This window comes from Zootermopsis nevadensis, unplaced genomic scaffold (genome assembly GCF_977971745.1).
Source record: "Zootermopsis nevadensis isolate Lab colony 2312 unplaced genomic scaffold, Znev_1.0 Znev_ptg000004l, whole genome shotgun sequence".
In the NCBI taxonomy this organism is placed as follows: domain Eukaryota; kingdom Metazoa; phylum Arthropoda; class Insecta; order Blattodea; family Termopsidae; genus Zootermopsis; species Zootermopsis nevadensis.
Genome location: NW_028259136.1, coordinates 9,254,106 through 9,272,130, shown reverse-complemented (window position 1 = coordinate 9,272,130; position 18,025 = coordinate 9,254,106). Strand labels below are relative to the sequence as shown.

At 44.2% G+C, this 18,025-nt stretch overlaps 1 protein-coding gene across 4 annotated transcripts in view; it reads right to left on the bottom strand.

Annotated features, from left to right (window-relative positions):
- Positions 1-18,025, bottom strand: part of Hmgcr (HMG coenzyme A reductase) — a 27,615-nt gene extending 9,590 nt beyond the window's left edge. The window contains exons 1-3 of one of the 4 annotated variants that reach the window (XM_022074970.2): positions 17,809-18,025; positions 6,827-7,009; positions 5,937-6,048 (exon numbers count right to left, since the gene is read on the bottom strand). In XM_022074970.2, coding sequence (XP_021930662.1) covers positions 5,937-6,048; positions 6,827-7,003 — 289 coding nt within the window. In that variant the 5' untranslated portion in view covers positions 7,004-7,009; positions 17,809-18,025. Of the gene's footprint in view, positions 1-5,936; positions 6,049-6,826; positions 7,010-7,687; positions 7,845-8,155; positions 8,243-12,308; positions 12,392-17,808 lie in introns of those variants that run through there. The other 3 variants (XM_022074971.2, XM_022074972.2, XM_022074973.2) reach the window with 3 other exon arrangements.

Genomic DNA, 18,025 nt, shown 5'->3' with positions numbered 1-18,025 from the left:
GATTATGAATGATGAATTAGTAAGGACGTAGAAGGACTCAGTCAATACCTCTTTTAAAATAATTACAGCCCAATTATGTTGGAAACTGAACATTGTCTGACGTATATTTAATATGCAAGATATTTCAGGAGCTGGCTCCACCTCCTCTTTGTTAGTTTTCCCTATCCTTGCAGATATTCTTTTTTGTTGTTATTATTATTATAATTATTACTTTTACATATTACTCGCAGTGTCCTGGTGGTCACACGGACAGCATAATAAAAAGGGCTCTGGGTTCAATCCTGATGGTTCAACCTTGACCACTGTCAATAATTAATTAATAAAAGAAAAATGTCGGAGTGTAATGACAGCCAACCAATCACCTGAAGACAAGATTATTCCTGTAATGTCAGACACTACGAGGCGCCTATTTTATAAGTGGCCGGCCCAGAGTAACTGCTGTGTATCTTCAAACACCAATGACAGTGGCACACTTCCTCAAGGCTGCAGGTTGCAGGCTGCAATGAGATGCAACTCTCCCACACATCAGTCAGGGAAAGCTGTTCATTTGTTTCTCTCTCTCTCTCTTTTGAGCACTCTTCTTGCCTTCTTCAGTCCCTTCCTCTTTCCTTCTTTCTATTCACATCTTTTCTTCAGCTTAATTTCTTTCTCTCTCATTCTCTTCCTTTCATGCTTTCTTTTTATCTTTCTTGCTCCACTGGACTCCAAATATGACATTGCTCACTCGCATGTCTGCCCTATCTGTCACAGTTATTTATATTCACTTACAATCAAAGCGAATCTGTGCATCATTTAACAATGTTACATAAAATGCTTATAATGAAGTCTGATGACAAAGAACTGAACATAACAACCACGAAAGACTCAGTAGTCATCCACTTCGAGGCAAACTATTTCACCATTTTGACTGATGGACTCAGGAGAAGAGTAACAAACTTTAGCAAGGCTGTCTTATTCGGAGGGTGAGGCAGGAAGTGGACACAAGAAGTGAAGGAACTGACCAAAAAGCGGATCAGGGCATCCAACCTCTAAAAGCTAACCCAAAGGTTCAACATCGTTCATAAATACCAAACAGCAGTAAGCGAACAACTAGCTAAGTCTCCGGCACCAGAAACCAAAAGCACTGCAGTCTCCGGCAGCAGACACTGTCCGAGCTCAATTCCCGCCAAAACACATCTTAATTTTACCTCCCCACCTCCTTCTCAGAGTGCAGAGCGACTGTTTTCCCTGAGGTGCCCCCCCCCCCAAATGATGCATTCATCTGTCTGCCCCTCCAAGAGAAGTGAAACTTGTGATAAAATTCAATGGGTCCATACGGTTCTCACAGACTCTGTCTGAGTGTCTGCAGGAAGGGACCAAACCTCCAAATGACTGCCCACTACATGAAGATACAGACACACAGCTCAGGTGTGCTGTGGTGTGTTGGAAGGGATACCAAGGCTACTACTGCTGTGGAGAAAGTGGAGGGAGCAGTGCATCAGAAAAGTGAAACCTGTCTTACCTAACAGCTGTGGATCAGCTGACATAACGCACAAATGGAAAGTGCTGCCCAACTAGATCAAGGACTGTCCATCCCACTTACACAAACAGCATGACAGCAGACTCCATCACTCACTAGGTCACACGCACGGCATTCAGTGCGAGGGTTCAGAGCTGTTTCCCCTCGACAACCACTCACCTAACTGAACAACAAACCTCTTCTGTACAGAACGGGCTTGTAAGACGATCCGAATCCGTACACCGTCCTTGAAGATAAGATTTTACGAGATTCTATTTGGTGTGTTACATATCACTGTTATGTATCGATCACACAGCACCTTAGAAACTGTACATTCAGTACCAAGCAAACTGTCCTCTGGTCAATCCAACCTTCTGTTGGTCTGCAAAGTCCTGCAGACCACACCTAAAAACTCTCTTTGGAAAATAATTTCCTCCCACCATGTATTCACGCAGTTTAAAATTTTATCTGTAATAATATTAATCTCTAATCACTCTCCAACAGCACACAACTCCAGCTACTGATCGCAGAGGCTGTAATCCTCCTCCTGGAATTTCCTGTTATTGTCCAGACACATGACCCAAACAGAAGAACTGATCAATTTAATTAAATCATTCTCTTCAGGTTTCACAGAAAAGGTCATTTGGTCTGTTCTGAATTTAAGTTAATTAAAATAGTTAATTTTGCTTCAGTAACATTAAGAAATTAAACTAAATAAACTTTATTTACAATTCTTTAACTATGTGACAACAGAACCTCAACACTGCTAATACCAATGCATGCCACTGGACACACTCCCCATCCTTACTTCCGACCAGACCCATTTCCTCCTTGTGCTTCCAAATGGCAATTTTCCAAGGAGTTTCCCCACCAAAACTCTTTAAGTATTCCTTGTGCGCGCCACATGACAGCCTTCTAGAGCCAACTGTCGTAGAAATACAAAGTGCCCTGAATAAATCACAACATTCCTCACCGTGTGACACCTCAAATCACTCGCTGACTGCATCTCTCTCCAGGTACAGACACGCCTGAGCGCTCTGTTTTCACGTACATGCAACGTATGTTCTTCCTTCAAGATACCTCGTTTTACACAGAATAAAGGGTAATTAAGTTGTTGTTCTGTAGAGTCCCTGGAGCTTAATTAAGCACCACAACATGAAGACATGTGGGAAACTTGAGGTGCAGCTGCAACATTCTTAACCCTGGCACTAGACAACTTCACCCCCTGATAAAGAACCCCCAGAACCCATCACATAAGAGGCTCAAGGGGTGAGGCTCAAAGCCAGGCTAGATGAAGTGATGAAGACAAAAAACTCTACCCCTGTTGAGAATCAGCGGCAAATACCTGCACGATGCAACAGCCTAAGAAAGCCATCTTCACATCTAAATAACCCAAGAATCAATCACAAGTTCCATTTTTTCTAGGACAGAATGTTCCATAAGGTCTACTCATACGGACCACCACACACTGAAAAACGACTACCTTACAGTTACAGTTTGCCACAGATCCAGTTCACTGCCACACGCGTACACACACAATCCCACCATTAAAATGCCTCATTTACACGTGTCCGCCACACATCTATCCAAGAATCAATATATACGGCTCCCTCCCTACAATCTGGCCTCCCAGAGCAAGAATTTGTATTCACCGTGCGTCAGCATGCGTAGTTTAATCACCATAACAATACAAGCTGTTCACAGCAAAAAGCAGCTGGTACTTTCAATTCAAGGAGCAAGTTGGCCACGAAGCCAATCCATAAACAATGCACAATCTGAGGAATGGCGCACACTTTTCTTTGTCATAAGATTCACTTGCATCCTCTACTAATAGGTCCATCTATTGCACGCATTATACAGTATCAAATGACGCAGTACGACATCACGAATGTAATGAATTGCAAGGACTAGCCCAGGATGTTCCAGAGATACTGAAGAAAACAGAATAGCCGAGGACCCCGTCGCAACTCAAACCGAAAGCCTACTGAATGGAAGTCTAGACTGTTACCAAGCTAACTCAAAAGTACAGCATGTTTCTTGACAACTTTACACTTGCTCAGCTTGTCAATATATTCCATTTTCATGGAACCCAAAGGTACTGCAGTGAGAAACACGTGCACTGAGGATGGCTGAAGGACTAAAACGCATCTGTGAAGCAAAGAGAAGCGTTACCAGGCAGAAGTGGAACCATAATTTCAATTCTAGATGATACAAGGTCTGAGTTAACACAAATAACTGCAGAAGACGACCGACTGAAAATGCAATTAACAGAAATGACGGAATAATCAACACCAAACTGAAATAACGTGAACGGAAATTTATTTCAATCACTATTCTAACAAGTGTCATACAACTCGGACATAACAAACTATCTGATCAGTTATATTTAATCGATTAAATATTCACACAACGCCGCACGCTTCAGCAGACTTCTGCCACCTTCGCTGCACCGAACGATTCAGTAAAACCAAAACATTAAAACAGCTGACTGCCTTAACCACTCAAGTAACCAAACTAGCTGACCATTCACACTAACCACACGAATGAATAAATGAATGACTGACTAACATCACAGGTCACTATTGGATCCTATCTTGAGCCAGTTCAATCCACTTCACATCTTCCCCACTAACATCCGTAAGATACATTTTAGTAATATCCTCCGATTATCATTTGTTCCTTATCTACTGGAGCTGACTACACAGCATCAAGTAATTGGACAACTGGTAAATTGTAAAGTATACAAAAGAAAGTAGTCATGACCAAAGATAAAGGGAAAATACTGGCATTTGCTTAAATTGACTGAGGAATACCAGAAAAACCTGCCAGGATATCCAGTCTGCAGACCAAGAGTGAACAAAGTACCTCCCAACTACGAAGCAGGAGTGCCAACCACTCAGCCACACATTCCATATTTGTCTTCCAAGTACCTACTTTCGCATCACAGTCAAGTCCATTATGATCTTCACCTGAAGTGCCCATTGTCAGTGGTTACGGCTGTTCTGAAGTGGGGACACCAAGGTCAGTGCCTCCCGAGTTCCACATTCCAGCACATCACACCACTTTCTCCTAGCAATGGAGTGAAAGTGCAGCTCTGAACATCCTAACTTCCTGTCAAAGTAACTGCTGCTAGCTTCAGGTCTTAGTACACAGTTACATGGACTGACCATGCCAAAGATCCAGTGAGGACTTTTATGTTTGCCTTCCACTGAAAACGCTGGAAAACAAAATCTCCTCTGCCAGCCATCATTGGCATCGCAGTCCTGCCATGGCCTCATAAGCGCCCCCACCTCACCAGTGGCGACGTATTTTGATGATTTATATCAGGGGTCTCCATTAAAAGTTGTCGGGTCAAATCAATTTCAGCCCAGCTTAACTCCCACTTCACATAAAACTAAAATTGAACCCACAAATTTCCCCAAAAGCTCGTTCTACAAAAGGCACTGGCACGTGTCAAAAAATATACCTCATTTTAAGTTCTACAACTTCCAAATGAAACATTTTTCAATATGGTAAATATGCAGTTCCATTTTATAAACAGCCAATTCTGTAAACACGATTTACGATTATGTTCATCGAAAATATCAAGAGTCCTACAGAAAAGTGAGTTACTTGTAACAGGCAAGTTCAAAGTCCGTGTACCACGGGCAACTTTTCCATAGCGCTAAGACATAACTGAAACGAATTTCATGAAGAGCCTTGTGCCACAAAATCCATAACTTTCTAACCAAACAAAAGTCCCACGGACATTCTCGGTTGTGGTCACAGGAAGCAAAGCCTCGAGTTTGCCCGTAGGTTACTCAATGATGGCGTAACGATCGCAGAGGTTACCTGGCTCAAGCATCTAATAAGAGGCCTGATCATCAGACCATTGTGGTGTTCACATACAGTATTTACAACATTCTCATCACAAATGAAATGTTAATCTGCTGCTTCACACTCTCACTCAGAGGGAACAGTTTCGGGGTGTCACTGGACCAAGGAGAAAGCAAGCAACAAGGACAGAACACTATGTACAGAGAAGCTTCGTAATTCTTTGTGCGCTTTATATTGTTTCTGTGATTAATAAACAGAACATATATCCACAAATGGGCGGAATGAAAAGTGCACATCAAATTTTGGCTGGAATACCTGAAGGTAAGTGACGAGTTGGTAGACCTAGTAGCAGGCATTAGAACACTACAACGGAACTCGGAGAGACAAGAGTAAAAGCGCGGGTCGAATTCAGGGTCGGACTTTTCGTTTTGTTTTCTCTTTGCGAACGCAATGAGGAACAACGGGTTCAATAACGGCAGGCAACGTTTTGATCGGCTGAATGACCATTTTCTCGAGGAACATCCTCCACCATGGAGTACAAAAGTTTGAAGAGACACGGATGACATGATGTACTCTTTCTATATTCAGTTACACCTGAACGTAACAATGCATGTCGACTTACCAAGGATATACTTCGAACCAAGTTTCTGAAGATGGCAGAACTGATAGTAACTGTACAGGATGGCCACACATCGGATCAGCGTCATAACAATCACGTCAGCAGCATTATAATCCTGTGGATAGAAAGACGAGCGATTCGTAAATCCAGCCAGTGGTAAGGAGCGTTTCTGAACCAGAATTTTGAATACAAATGATTCTCTACTCATTTGACATCAGTCATCAATGTGTGGTAATCGCTACAACGTGCTTATTCAACCGTGTGTACACACGTCGTCAGCCAGTACTAATTCAATATTTGTCATGTTTCCTTGTCACCTGTTACATATGTACTTTTCAAATAACTTCTTGAAGTGTTGTTTATCTACTACATTTTTCAATAATCTGTTAATATATATTACCAAAAGTTACACACACACACACACACACTGTGAACAGCAATATAAATACAGTTATGCATACAAAATGGCGAGCTACTCAATATTTTACACTGCTCTCCAGCACTTCCACCTTTTGTCTTGTCTTGTGAGAAACTGAACTTCATTCTGGTCATTCAGAGTCCTAATCCAAATTTCATCCTCATCACTTTTCGCTGATCGTTAACGACAGATGTAAAGATGGCTTCAAAATCCAGCATTGCATGTACCAAAGAATAAGAACAGCTTCAGAGGTCAGAAGTGGACCACATAAATAACTTTGGTTTGGAAAACTTCTACAGAGCCAAAGACTTTGAACACGGAACGCACAACCAGCGTAAAGCAGGATCCGATGTTTTCATGGCAGTGAGTGCAAAGATGGCAGTCTTCTGGGTTGTACCACTGTGCAGTCTGCTCGAAGTTTACCGACAATTGCAACCCAGAAGACGGCCATCTAAAACCGATAAATATTTCATACCTCCAGCCCGACGCAGTCGTGTCTCCACCCACAGCCCATGTGTGGGTCTGGCGAAAGCCCCAGGGGTCGCTGGTCTACCGTCAGCATGCACACTGTAAGGGTGAGGGTGGCTACTATCACCTCCCAGGGGTGGGATGCGCACAGTTCCCCATGTGCTCTGAACAACCAGCCTACCATCCTCACCTGAAACACAAAAACACCTTTTCTGTGGTTTTTCACCAGATGAGAAATGGAGTGAACATCTGGACCCCACAAGGGTGAAATATCAAGGATAATTCTTGCACTACTCTGTGATGTCGCGTAAACTACTTAGTTGTATGTTGACTAAGAGACAGTCCTTCGGTCCTCCCCTATCAGTAACATTTCCCTGCTGCCCCATTTTCACTCGACCAGTCATCTGAGGGACCGACACAGAAATGTTAGGTTAAATTCGAACGAGGTGCCTGCTGCATGTAAATTCTGTAATGTTACTTATAACCTACCCCGTCAAACACAAACTGGGGAGCTCAGCGGTTTGTAACCTTTTCCAAGACCTCCTTTCCTGTTATAATCTAGTGGATATGTATTGGTTTCCTTCCACTCACTACCTGCTTAATGGGTCAGTGTTGTATTCAGAAGGTCCGGTTCAAACCCAGGCAGGGACCAGATTACCTATTTTTCATGGCCTTCGACATTTCTACGAGAATATTACGCGAATGTCTGCACGTCTCTTGTTCCCAAACTGTGGCCATAGCAGCAATCATTACGGAGCAGAAAGGGCACGTGAGTTTCGTCCTTGAGGAATCAAAAAAGCAGGTCAGTACTACACACTTCCCCCACCCTCGAACCACATTCGTCGTGGCGAAACAAACTCACTTTTACCTTGCGTTACATGCCCTAAGGAGCGGACAGGAAAGCACAGCGGTCTTTGCTCCTGATACGCATTGAATCAAATGGCTATTAAACCTCTGAGGCCGAAGCCACTTGCGGAACCAAACACTGAATTGGCGATTGCCAAAGCGTAAACGCGCACGAACATGAACACGACTGCAAGCGAAAATCATTCCAGAATGCGACTAAACGTAATGGACGCTTTGAAATTTTTCCAAACCCACGTCGATCTCGGGGATTTGGAAAATGTGTAAAGACGAGAGAGAGCCACCCGGACACCCGAAGGGAAGGGAACAAAATGGCACCGCATAACGAACACGACGCGGGTAACCTACGCCCCCCCCCCCCCCATCGATTACAAATAACAGTCACGCATCACTCTTAATCCTCTTCGCAATTCACTATCTACGTTGATGCAACTAAACTCGTTCCAAAAACCACTTGATCAAAGCGACTCACGAACAGTTTTAACTTGAACCGACTCTCGCTTCTTGATGGACCGTAAAATTCTATCTCGGCGACTAAGGAAGTCCAACTGCCCCAACGACTGAATACTAATTTTAAACCTCGAATTAGACTCACTCAGTGGCGGCTCGTGAGTCTGATCAGTGGCAGTGCTGCTTACGGAGGGGAAAAATCATAACAATATAAACAAATGAAAAGTACATTTACATCACGACAAAACCAAAACTTCCTCGACGATGTTTTAACTATTTGTAAGTTCGGAAGAGGGCGGCCACGATTTTTCACTCAAAGACAATTTAGAAAAAGTAATTTCCCGAAACTATGACACACTTCCTCTGCTCATTATCAACATCAGAACAAAAAATAGTCAGCTCACAGAATTATTGAACACCCGTTAACAATAACCACGAAACAATTTGTGATACAAAACCAGTCTAAAACACGTGGTTCTACAATTAGTTCAGCCGATTAGTGGATAATGACAACGCGAGGGGCAATATTAAAATAATGATAAAGAGGAAACAAAGTGTTACAAGATAAATTTTTCAATTTTGAAAAAAATTATAGGGGGTCGTAATTGTGACGAAGTCTGACGGGTCGACTTTTAAATCATCTGGTAATTTTAAGATGGCTGTCTTCTGAGTAGTCTGCTAGAAGGGTGGGGCAATCGCCCTGATGATGGAGGCACAGCAAGGACCTCTGAAACCTCGTGAGCGCCCCCCCAAACGACTGCCCCGTGACGTCATCAAAGAATCCGTTGGCTGCATTTGAATCTGAAGAAGGCGGAAGCGTCTGCGGACAACACGACCGAGGACTCACTCACGAAAACAGGAACTTCAAAGTCAGTCTTCGTCGCTTTCATGTCACGGGATAAGAAATCATTCCACATCCAAAAGAGGATTAAATGGAGAGCCTGACGAAGTTCAATGTACTCCCACTAGCCAGCAAATTCTTGCCGTCATCGTAATCATTTGCAAACAGTTTCAAACCCAGAAGCCGCAGACATAATCTTCGTGTGCCAAATTCTGACGTCAGCAAACATCAGAGAGGAGTTTACTGTATTTGAATTAGGCTATTCAACAATCTTCTCTGACAAAAGAAATTTAAGCTAGCAAAAAAAAAAGTATCTCCGATCTCACGCGTTCTACTCCACAGAAGAATTTACGTAAACCAAAAACTTCTCAGCCATTATAAATACGTGTACACAGAAATGCGGTGATACTGTGAATTACAATGACGCGTTCTGGATCCTTCGCTTGGGGACGAAAAGAATCGATCGATCGATCGATATTCGTCGATTCGCACACGCGGGGCCAGCCCTGGCTTCAAGCCGGAGTCCACACGCTCGACAAACAAACAAACAAACAAACAGCAGAAGACGCGGCTCCTTCTGCCTGTCGGACCAGAACTTTCACTGACTTTTCAGGGTCGGCACACCACGCTGTTATTTTTTATTTGTAGTGTTCTGTCTGACGACAGGTCCATATATCATGAACAGGATCCTTCCAACCTCTTCAGGTTGTCAAGGACCTGCTCATACATATATACATTCTTGGCAGAGATGATCAGAAGTGGTTTGCCATTGCCTTCTTCTGTGTGTGAATGGGATGCCACGGAGAAACCGGGGAAGCCACCGGAGGAAAACTCCGTGATGCCTAGACCACGGCCTTGCCCAACACAAGTTATGAATTTGAGCACCACCGGGAATTGAACCCGGGACCCCAGGATTACAAGGCCAGCGTTCTAACCGCTAGACCACCGTGGCAATCGATTTACATTTTGGAACATCCTTTACACAACATGTTTCAGTTTTTATAAAACCATCTTCAGGTGTAAAATATTTACGAACTTAAAACTCAAATATGATTCCATTTGGTGATGTTTCATGCCATTTGTTTTTCAATTTTGGGCGAGGTGTTGTCTTTTCTTAAATTTTATCAGATGTACATATCGGTCTGTAAGTAGAAGATTGAAAGAAACACTAAAGAATTTGAAAGAATTTTAGAGAATAAAATGCAAAATATATAAATTATAGTTAGAAAGTAGCAGTAAAATATAAATAAAAATAATATAAAATAAAACATACCTTAGATGTAGGAGTGATTGTTCCGATAATTATAAGAAATTTTAAATATTGTGATAAGACGGTTTAAAATAAATAATTGTTAGAATATTCACAATATGACGCAATTACACTATCTTATCACCGTGGCAATGTACACCACGCTGGTGACTCGATCAATTTCCCTCCTGACATCGATCATTTATCACGTCTTAATAAAATAAATGTGTCGTCTTTTACTGTTTTCATACCAGGACAGGAGAGAGATAAGAACCCAGAAGATGGAGACAGTGCGACGTTCGTAAGTACCGACACGTAAAGAACGCCTGTGAACAGTGCTGCCAACACAGATCTTTCTAAAGGTTAGGAGTTTCGCTGTCTCGTACCAACCGCTCGAGTACAGAGTGGGCGATCGATCGAATGGGACTACAGCCGTCGGGGTGCGAAGAACAATGCGTGGAGCTGGGCCTTCGCTCCTCCATACGCCCGCAACGCGTGGTACTTAACTAGGCGCGAGGGACACGCAGCGACCGCGGATAACTGGACACGGTTCGTCCCAGAAAGTCAGAGACGGGTGCAGCAGTGACGCACGGAGCAGCAGCTTCGTCGCTATAAATAGAAATTGGCGTCTCTCTCTCTCTCTCTCTCTCTCTCTCTCTCTCTCTCTCTCTCTCCCTGCTCGGCGACGCTTGGAGCAGCGACCAACTCGCGGAATGTCTCAAAAGTTCGAACTTCCCCGTTTCCGTCTGCGTGATCAGCTGAACATTCCTTATCACCACTGCACTGATAAATGTATTTTCATCTTCTAGGTTTCTAGATGAAACGACTGTTCCGAAAGCGAGAGTTTGCTCAATAAAAATTAGGAAAAAAAAATACATTGGCCTTCGTTCCGTCTTTTTGCATTTCCTGGCAAAAAAAGGCTCTTTAAAAATTACCGATGTTCACAAAAACAAAACAAAACAAAACGGGAGGATATTTTACTCTGAGGCCGAACGCCAAACGCGAGGCGAAAATGTTTGTGCGATGAGTCACGATTTCACCACACAAAGCAATCAATTAGCGTTTTAACGCCGACCGCCATTCGGCGCAACAAATTTTTACATCTGAGACCCTGAAGATGGCTGTCTTCTGCGTTCTAGCGCCGCGGACTCTCCGACCACTCATCGCCCTGATGATGGAGGCAGCAAGGACCCTCGACGGCGAAAACCTCAGATCCTACCGCTCTTATACTCTGACTAGTCCAACGGATGCCAGCGACCACCGGACCTTTTTCCTCAGTCACACGATTCCGTTCACACCGTCGCACGCTGCTTCTGTTACGATCCATTTTAATATTATCCTCCCACCCACTCCTACATGTGCTTCAACCTAGGTTGCCCGGTGTGAGGAGAACGGAAATTCGGAGTGGCCGCCTTCACGTGGACAGAGAGAGAGAAACGAACTCAGGATCGCTGACGAGATTCGAAATGGGTTCCTCTCGGATGACAGCCCAGTCCTGGTGCCACATCCACCCTCGACTCGCGTGCCGCAAGGTTATGGACAAGGAAAATGTATCAGTTCACATTTACCTCAACAATTCTGACAGAAACGGCCACTGATCTGGTGCTTTTACCCGAGTGGTCCATATCTCCCTGCGTCCGGCATTACAAGAGAAACACACGCGGACATTCTCGAACTTTAGACAGCACGAATAACAAAACCCTCGGCTTCGTCTGACGAATTCCGAATCCACGTCGTCTACCTTTCAGTTCGTTATCACCCGTTCTCTCCAAACGGTGAGACCCAGGCGACAGCGGATTAATCTCCCCGAACATGGAAGCCGTATCTGCCTCCGAAACGTTACTTTCTGCCCATAAGTCCAAAGGCGTCACCGCACAGGCAGTCCCGCAACTTGGGGGGGGGGGGGTTGGGCGTGGGGCTAACAACCTCGCATCGTACAGAAACCAAATAGAAAAACAACAGGGATCCGAAATTTGACAGTCGGATTCTGAAGGTGGCCACGGAACTTAAATTACTTTGTGCCAGCAAAAACTCCGGAGCGGACACTCGTCATTCTTACCAAATACAACAAACACGTCCACTTACCTGCAGGCAAGCAACTGGTCGCGTTAACACGCACGGCAGAAGGACGACCCACAACTGCCCGAGTCGGAGGCTCCGCGGGACCCTTTACTCTCTCCATGGGCTTCCCCTCCTAACGTCAGAGCGACCGCCCCCCTCCCCCAAGCCACCCCCCTCACATGACACGAGATCAGGGCACACGACGGCCGACAAGGAGTGGTCCACCGAATTTGCGACTGCACGTAGGGCGAAGTCTAGCCACAGTGCACACTTTTATCAAACAGCTGATCGTTGTTATGGTGAGGCGTTGTGTTTTCTCTGCGGTAGGAGCTGAACACAAGACATTCTTTATACGAAAGATTAACGTCGGCACTGGTTCAGCGATGAACAACCGAAGCTTCGTGTTAAGAGGTCAGTAGGGAAAAAGATGGCGTGAGGGTGCGGACCTTCCCGTCACCGGACGGGAAGCCGATCAAATGCGCTGACGCAGAATTCACATGGCATCGCGCCCTTCGAAGGTTAAAGGACGGAGCAGATGCGAGGCGGCGGTGACGTCACTCGTTCCGGGAATCAAATGTTACGCAGTTTATGACGTCGTCCGCATTTTGACAGTGCAGCATCCACTTTAATATTACTCTCCCCATCGCCCTCTGCGTCTTGCAACTGCCTATTCTCCAGGAAGTTTCCGCGTTAAAAATGTTCGCTGTCCTGACGACACTCCAGGGAGTCCCCAAGTGCCCGCTTCCTGCATTCGTCTTGGGGCGCCGAAATCCCAGCTCGCTGCTTCGTCAGTCAGTCCGAAATCGACCGGCTAAGTTTCGAAACGTCGTCAGAAGCACGAGGGACGGCCCTGACATCCGAAAGTTGTCTTCTTACCACACCACGTCGCACCGACTATGGCCCGCGGTCACACGTGTGAGGGGAGGGGAGACAAAACAGAATGACTGCTGGTGGTTGTTCAGATTATTTAACGACGCTGTTTCAACTGCGGAAATGGGGACTCGGGCTTGTCTGCCGAGTACGTAGTCCACGCCATGAAGATGTGTGAGCAAGTGGAGGGAAAGCTCCACAGGTCATTAACCTTGGTTCTAATGGAGGCGACAGGTCAGAGGCTGAGCGCCCACAAAGACAGCGAGGAGGAAAAATCTTTGCCCTCCTGACAACAACAAACACGCCCTGGAAACGCAGTCAAATGTCAGCCAATAACCCACAGACCATGAACTCACCTTCCCGCACGCTTACGTCTTATCTACGCACTAATCTCCAAAATGCCGATGCTTTTCAAAGTCTGGTCCGAGGGCCACCAGTGGTCCACACGATCACAATCTTTCGGCAGTCTAACCTCCGAAACGTATTACGGATTTCGATTAAATTTCGTACTGGCGGTCTGCAACAATAGTTTTCTGTTATTATCTGAAATAGCCGCGGTGGTCTAGCGGTTAGAACGCTGGCCTTGTAATCCTGGGGGTCTCGGGTTCGATTACCGGCGGTGCCCGAATTTATAACTTGTGTTGGGCAAGGCCGTGGTCTAGGCAACACGGAGTTTTCCTCCGTGGCATCCCAACAATTACTCCATTCACACACAGAAGAAGGCAATGGCAAACCACTTCTGGATCATCTGCCAAGAACGTATATGAACAGGTCCCAGTCCGAGAAAAGGATGGAAGGATCCTGTTCATATGGACCTGTCGTCAGACAGAACACTAAATAAATAAAATAAATAATATCTGGAATCGGCTCGTATCGGCCCAGCAGGCCAGAGTCGGTTCGGCGCCCGACAATGCCTCAAAGGGAAGCTTCTAGAACTGTCGGCCACATGAAACTTTATCGAGGATGGTGCAGCTCCGATCTTCAGGGTAGAAGCCAAGACAATGCGCCACTCACCGTCATTATCAAAAGAAAAGCTGGACAAGACATTGGTACACATGCACGCATTTTGTGACCTAACACAACGTATCTTGAGACATGTTACGACGCGGTGGATAAACACGGGACGTTTATTGCTACGCGGTGTGGCAACTGAAGCGCGATTAGATGAGCAGCAATTTGCAATTTACATGGCCTCGTGTCTCGATGACGCAACGCGAGCAGACCCTTGGTTCAGACACGAAACGGGAAGCCACGTTTGCTGCTGTGATCGGACAGAGACCGAATTAATGTTGCACGTGATGAGACGGTGCAGCTCTGGGCAAAACCGCGTTCTGCGAACTAAGTAACTTACGAGAAAGACAGGGTTGCGGGAATTGTTGAACACTCAACACAGCGTCGCGAGGAGCGAGGAGAAACCGCTTGACTGATGACACCCGCGCTCTGGTGGCAGTGGACGAACGAACGAACGAACGAACGAACATCACCTAGTGCCAGCGACTTTCGATAACGTAAACAGATGCGTCGACGAGATGTGCGAAGCAGATGGCAAATGCGAACGAAAGGAAGGGGAAAGGAGGAGGATAATATTAAAATGGCTCTGAGGTACATACGGACTGAGGGGTGCGGAGTGGATTAATCGGCCTCAGAACGGAGACCGGTCGCGGAGTCTTATGGCCAGCTAACGGACTATCAGCTCCTCAAGAAAGCCTCTGAGTCACTCACTACAGCTCGCCACTGTAAATCAGAGACACGTGGTCTTAGCGTGTTCAAATAAACAGAGTATCAGCATCAAGCTACGACCGTTTTACCCCCGAGAATAGGATAAAGTGGGTCTGACATGGCGCCCTGTTGATGGAGAACACTCCGAAACGTCGGCCACTCTCCACCAGTCTACACAAACTCACTGGTACAAGAATATGAGGACCTCAGCTGACAAGACCATTTGTTATACAAGGCAGCTTTCAATGGATTAATGTACGTTCAGTTTCATTTCGGGTCCTTCACAGGAAGAGGCCAAGGCAGGCAACGCAATTGGAAAGGGCACCCTCCGACATGCCCGAATGAAGTGGCAAGGTGAGGTGTGGGGTGACCGGCAATGGCACTCCTCATCCACCAGGGCCACGAGCAACAAGTTCAGATGAATTGTTCAATACTGACAATCTATTTCATATTTATCCACAGTCTTTCCATTAGAAAGATGTTCCTGTGTTTCGTATTTCCATGGTAACCTGTAAATTTGGAAATACTTTGCTTTAAGCATCGACAGATGTCGGGGCTTTCCACTTTTAATGTAACACAGAAAGTATCAAGAGAAATAGGACACCATTTCAAAGCATACAAAGGGCCAATGAATTTGGGGATGAAAGGATTTATGCAAAATGAGCAGGCCAGTGCTAAAGCTAACAACGGACAATTCGCCAATTTATATCTTGGCCAGGTCACCAGTTTTTCTGAATTCAACGGTTTTCCTCCGTCCCTCCATTCAGATACCAAGAGAATACTTTCAAATAGGATACAATGACCATTCATGACCTCCTTAGCCGGCTGAGTCGTGGAGCCTCATTGATTTTGGACCTTCAATCGGCTTGGAATTGTTTTAAACACACATTATACGAATCATCAGACAAACGGACATGGTCGATTCCATGGCCATTCATTACTGCAATAATACCCATCCAATCTGACAATCCACATGCATTGGAACCTACGGAACCCATTACCAAACATCTACCAAAATTTATCTTTTGTTCATAAATTCAAATGTCTTGAATAAATATCAAAAATGTCCAAGTTTGTTGTAATAGGATCATATATACATCAATTACAACTCTAAATACATAAATCTGCCAGTAAGCATTCTGCCTACATCAGAACAGGAATAAGTAACTAATCACCTTGCAAAGAATGCCCCAAGTTACGCACACAAATTCATAAAAGAAATGTGAAATTCTGTAGCACATGCCAACTCCCATCAGCTTTCTGCTGTCGTGCGTTTCGGAATGCGAGGTACCAAGAGTTCTAACCGCACGTGGCAATAAACAGTTTTTCTGGACTCAAATGTAAAGTTAAGAGCGATAGTTAATTTGTTTGTATCTTTATTTAACAACACTGTCTCAATTATGTGTGAATAATGAGTTGGCGTAGCTCAGTCAGTACAGTGACTGGCATCAAGTGAAAAAGTGGCCATGGTCTATTTTAAAGTAATATACCAGCATTTGCCTGTGTCTACAGAAGAAAACCATTAAAACATTCTGTGGGACTTCAGGCCTGGGGGCTAAAATCAAACATATTGCCCCATGAACAAGTCCAGAGTGACAAGCAAAATAATGTATGGTAATAGGGGAGATAACATGCCAACAGTAATCTGGATCATAAGTTAGTTGTCACAAACTATTTCTAGAAAACATTACAACACCATACATAATTTTGCTGTGAAGTGGAATCATAATCATAATGATACATTAATCATAAAATAACATTCATTAAGAATTTTTTTCAATTTGCAACCATAAAATATTCTATGCCAATGGCCTTCATTATGAATGCAGTGCTGTAAACTATCAAGCAATTAAATCACAAAACTAGAGACTCATCACTCTACCATCAAGAGAACTACAACATCCAGTTTTCTAGATTTAACTTACATAGGTTAGGTTGCTGTGCATAAAATGAATTAAATTTTCACTTTACATCATAGAATACTGTATTTACTTATCAAGGAAAAATCAGTATATGGAAGTTGTTGAGCTAAAACCCACAAACATTTTGGTAAATGTCTGCCCGTCTGATCTACAAACAACAGAAATATTTCTACCACAAAGACTTTCCGAGATCTTAACGCAAGAAACCTTGCAAGTTACCACAACCAATAAGACACTCACACAGATATTTGTCACTTCTAACAAAGACGTCCTCCACACTACCAACTGAGATTACAAGCTGAGCCTATAATAACAATTTAACCTCAATAAAAGTCCTTCGGAGTTCAAAATGAACTGAATTGATCAATCCCTATCCCTACACATCACTTCATTCAAGTACAGACATCAACATCATAGACACTGAATCACTAATAATGCTAAAACTCTACTATGACCATTGGTATCAATAACCTTTAAACTTTGATCAACAGCCCCCCTCCTACTGGTTTTCTAGCCCTCACCTCATCCTCAGCTTATCCCCCAATTGTCCTGTTAAAGGTTATACCTTGACCAATTTGTTCCCTTGTTTCAAACAGATTCCTCATGCACATCTTACTGATCGCCCTGAAGTTGGACTAGCAAGGATCTCTGAAACGTTGGTAAATTTCTACCACACTACATGGTGTTACAACCCAGAAGACAACCATCTTTGTACTCACCACCACGAGAACCTCAAATCTACTAATGTGATTACCAGCTGCCTCTACAACAACCCTGGGCTAATGTAAAGACTTACTAAAATAGAGTTGGCACGTATGTCCGGAATGATAAAAAAGTACTGGGCTTACAAATATTGTGAGATATCTTTTCGAATATTATATACTAGTCTGATGAATCATGCACAATTTTTATAATTGTAATCCTGAAATCCTATTTTCATAAATTCAAATCACCGTCTACCGCAGCATAGCCGGTAGCAAAGGCACTTTTTTACAAATAAAGACAATACTCACTAATTGATCTTCACCGACATTATATTCTGTACATCTCGCGCGATCTCAGAACACCAAAAACTGTACACCTTGCACCACGCACAGTTCATATTCCCCAAATTAAAACCTGCAATCTTCTTATATGACATTACCACCATTTTTATCGCAACAGTATTCCTTCCGCCTGTTGATCATGTCTTTCAGACTCTCGGATGCAAACTGAAATAAGAAAGAACGT